Source organism: Ipomoea nil, unplaced genomic scaffold, assembly GCF_001879475.1.
Source record: "Ipomoea nil cultivar Tokyo-kokei standard unplaced genomic scaffold, Asagao_1.1 scaffold2365, whole genome shotgun sequence".
Classification (NCBI taxonomy): Eukaryota; Viridiplantae; Streptophyta; class Magnoliopsida; order Solanales; family Convolvulaceae; genus Ipomoea; species Ipomoea nil.
Window position 1 is genome coordinate 23,998 of NW_017618793.1, and position 4,104 is coordinate 28,101.

Consider the following 4,104-nt stretch of genomic DNA (forward strand, 5'->3'; position numbering starts at 1 on the left):
AAAGGAAAATATGGTGGGTAGGGACTTGCTATTTGCTATCTAATCGCAAATTATTCTGGGACCCTGTCACCCGGGCCCACATTATTTTTATATATATATATATATATATATATATATATATATATATATATAAAGCATTATACCCGTGCGATGCACGGTCTAGAAATTATATTTTAATTTAAAATGTTAATGTAATAAACGAAGCGAATGTATATGTCAAATTAAATTATACACATGACCTCGCAAAAGGTTATCAGTGGATATTAAAACAGTAAAAAAATCTTGTAAGTAGGTAATCTTATTATTTAGAAAAACAATAGATAAGAGTTATAATATTAATGTTTAAAATTAATATTTTATTTACTAATTATTAAAAATTTCATGGTAAACCGCATTAGTGGTTGAAGTACAACTCTTATTAAGATCATTACAAATTTAAATTTTTAGTCCCTTAGGGTTGCTAACTCTAGACGCGGTCACATACAATTGGTCGTGTACTTCATGCATTGTCACCAGTCATTATTTTGGCATCAATAACATGGTCGAACAATCTTGTAATAACCAATCTCGTACCATTGCATAAGCCTATTGAGTGATTTATATTCCACAACAACACTACAAATGATGCAACTTTCAATGTTAAGGCATGGTTTGGAATACTCGATGCTCGCAACTCATTAAGAAACTCTAGAGTCTGGACGTTTCCATTTTGATCATTGATCTTAAATATTTGTGGGGCATTTCCACTGTTTAATTTATACACTTGTCAACCTTGCCACCTATTGAAATAAAACATAACATATTGTTATGTCCTAATGTTTTCCAAGAAACTTGTCCCTTTTTTACTTTTTACAAAGAATAGGTCATATAATTTGCTTGGAGGGATGATCATTATTGACGGTAACTTAATCTTTCTATTAGAACAACATAGTGTTATTAATGTTTAGGACGATAGATAGCAAATCCACTAAACTCGAAGAACTTTAGCTGGCATTAACTCATTACAAATAATACTAGAAAAGGAAGGGTGATTACTAGGTTCAAATACAATCATTTTTTATTTTTAATATATTACAAATTTATTATATATAAATTTATTATATTTTGATATATATATATATATATATATATATATATATATATATAATTATTCTTAATGTACTATAACTCAATATATTAAAGTTGAACATACATTAATAATCAATCTTAGTGTCGGTATAAATTTACTGTAATGGTGTACATTGTAGTATTGTATATTTGCCAAGGGATGGCAGTCATGGCACCACCCAAGTTTAGATTTTTTAATTTTTTTTTGAAGTCTTGATTTTTTAAAAATACGATTAGGGGTTAGATCAGTTATAAGTTATAACAAAGTGATAATTAGTTTGGAGTATAACCGCTTCACCGCTTCTATAAAATCTTTCTACAAAATGGCTCAAAGCTCATAATCGCAAATTTGCTGTGTCCATTTCCCCCCAAAATTCCCCACAATCGCTAACTGCTATCGCAACGATGTCGTCGGAGGCTGCGGAGGAGAAGAAGGTGACGGTGAGAAGTTCCGATGGAGAGGTGTTCGAGCTGTCGGAGACTGTGGCTCAGCAGTCGGAAACTTTAAAGCACATGATCAGAGACGATTGCGCCGAGAACTGCATTCCCCTTCCGAACGTTACCGGAAAGATCCTCGCAATGGTGCTTGAATACTGTAAGAAGCACGCCGTGGTTTCGAGTGTGAATGAGCTTATTTCATTCGACATAGACTTTATTAGAGTCGACCAGACTACTCTCTGCGACCTGATACTGGTAATTTTATGATTCTGAAGCTTTAAAATCATTTATATTCCCCAAGTTTGTTTGTTGTGATTACATTATTTGTATTTGCATTGCATATCGATGATTATTAGCTTGCTTATTACTGTGAAATAGTAGGAACTCTACGCTAGTTGCTTCGTTTTGACTGTTATGTTTTAACTGTTCTTGATTTTAGCTCAGATCTCTCCGTTTCATGAAAGGCTGGTTTCTTGATTACTAGAAGTTGTGTTAGGTGTAATTGATTAGGTAGTATACTAATTTTGAATTTTCTCCTCTTCATTCCCATAAAAAGAAGATAGTTATACCACTGAATGCTAAATGATGTTAGTGTTCAACTGATGTAGTATTTGATTGTTGTTTTCTGTTGACATGCAAGTATAGATGATGAATAACAATTGTTATTAAAGCATATCGGACACTTGAAAGCTCTATTGCAAAACATTGAAACAATTGTGCTAGTTTTAAGAGCTGAGTTTATCTTCTTTTTCTTCTTCTTTTTTTTCCTTGTGGAAAAAAAAAACAAAAGAAAATGAATACTTTGTGTTCAGACTGATATGGCATATGATTGGTGTTTTCAGCTTATTCTATTGTGACATTCAAGTATGGATGACAAATGACAATTGTTATTCAAGCATATCAGTACATGGTTAGCATCATGACATCATCTACTGTAGCTAAGATGACACTTGAAATCTCCATTGCAAAACATTGAAACAGTTGTGCTAGCATAGTTTTGAGAGTTGAGTTTATTGTTTTTTTTTTTTTCTTTAATTGTGAAAAAAGTTAATGAATACGTTAGTATTCAGACTGATGTGGTATATGATGGGTGTTTTCAGCTGATTCTCTTGTGACATCTGACATGTAAGTATAGATTATGAATAACGATTGTTATTCAAGCATATCAGTACATGCTTAGCCTCATCTACTGTAGCTAAGATGATTATCACACTTGGAACTACTGGAAAACATTGAAATAGTTGCTAGTCTTGACTCTTTAGAACTGAGTTCATCTTATTATTTTTCTTGTGAAAAAAATTAATTAATACTTGGTTCCCTTTTTAAACTAAAAGGTAGTGCAATGATGAGTTTCTTCATTTCAAATGTTTAGCCTGGTGGTTTTTATGATTAAAATTGTATCAATGATTACATTTTATGATGAATGTAATACTTATGTTTACTTTAGTTTTAGTTTTCCTTTCTCCCTTCTCTGTTTTCTGTTTTTCAAATGTAAGTAAATGCATTTTCTGTCTTTTTGTTCTTTAATTTTCCATTCTCCCCCCTGTTAGTAATTAAACAGTACATATTATCCTTATGATTGTTATTTGATCTTTTAGGCTGCGAACTACTTGTGTATTAGGGGCCTTTTGAAACTGAGTTGCTCAACTTGGCGGAAACGATCAAGGTCTATTCTCCGGAAGAATTTTGCAAGAATGGTAATCTCCACAAGAGATCCACACAAGCCCTTTAACATCTGCATAAATTTACCCCCGAGAAGAATGACAATTTCCAGAAGAGATACTCGCAAGATATTTAACATCATGGATGACTTTACCCCCGAGGAGGAAGAGGAGATCTGTCGGGAGAACCAGTGGGCTTTTGAGTGATATGCTATAACTCTCTCCATTTATGGCTGGTTCTGAGTCATGCCTGCAGATGCTGCTGGATAGTTGGTTTTAATCATTTGTTTGATTCACTGAATGCTATATTTCATGATCGTACTGTGCCTTTGTTCTTACATATTGACACTATCCTGAATTCTGTTCCTTTTGGTGATCTCTATGAACTTGCTATGGAAAATATAGTGCTTATAGCATATGCTAAGCAGCTTAGAAAAGATTATATTAGGAGACTTACTGCAGGCTCCCCAGTGGCTTTGTTATAGGTTTTGTGTTACCAAATGAAGCACTTGCAACTGGAATTTTTAGATCATAGTTGAACTGCGTTCAACTTTGTACCACATTACGAGTCTGGAAAATTGAAATTTGTCTATTTAGAAAACCCCCAGTTACTATATATATGCAATCGATGATATAGGCCATATCCACACAGTTGTGGACTATCATAATACGCCTCAAATATGTATATGTCAAATGATCATGTAATATAATTAAAATGATACGTTAGTTTTGTTATAATGAACCTATTGTATGTATAAAATGAGTTTGAATAGTAAAGAGCTTATATACAGATATGCATTTTATCAAATATGAATGTGTTTTGGATGCGTATAAAATGATACATGAAATTAGTGTGTGAGAAAAATGAAATTAAAACAGAGCTCATACCATGGTCCAT

At 32.7% G+C, this 4,104-nt stretch overlaps 1 protein-coding gene across 1 annotated transcript; it reads left to right on the forward strand.

Annotated features, from left to right (window-relative positions):
* Positions 1–1,432: 1,432 nt before the first annotated feature.
* LOC109152093 (SKP1-like protein 1B) lies at positions 1,433–3,413 on the forward strand. Its single transcript, XM_019299669.1, has 3 exons — positions 1,433–1,800; positions 3,144–3,211; positions 3,320–3,413. Exons 1-3 carry the CDS (start codon positions 1,513–1,515, stop codon positions 3,411–3,413), a joined length of 450 nt encoding a protein of 149 aa, XP_019155214.1. The 5' UTR covers positions 1,433–1,512.
* Positions 3,414–4,104: the final 691 nt, after the last annotated feature.

Excerpts from the sequence above, each read along its gene's own strand:
- LOC109152093 (XM_019299669.1), top strand. The coding sequence starts at position 1,513 with ATGTCGTCGGAGGCTGCGGAGGAGAAGAAGGTGACGGTGAGAAGTTCC. Across the intron at positions 1,801-3,143 it reads CTCTCTGCGACCTGATACTG|GCTGCGAACTACTTGTGTAT; the intron begins GTAATTTTATGA and ends TTGATCTTTTAG. Across the intron at positions 3,212-3,319 it reads ACTTGGCGGAAACGATCAAG|AAGAGATACTCGCAAGATAT; the intron begins GTCTATTCTCCG and ends GACAATTTCCAG.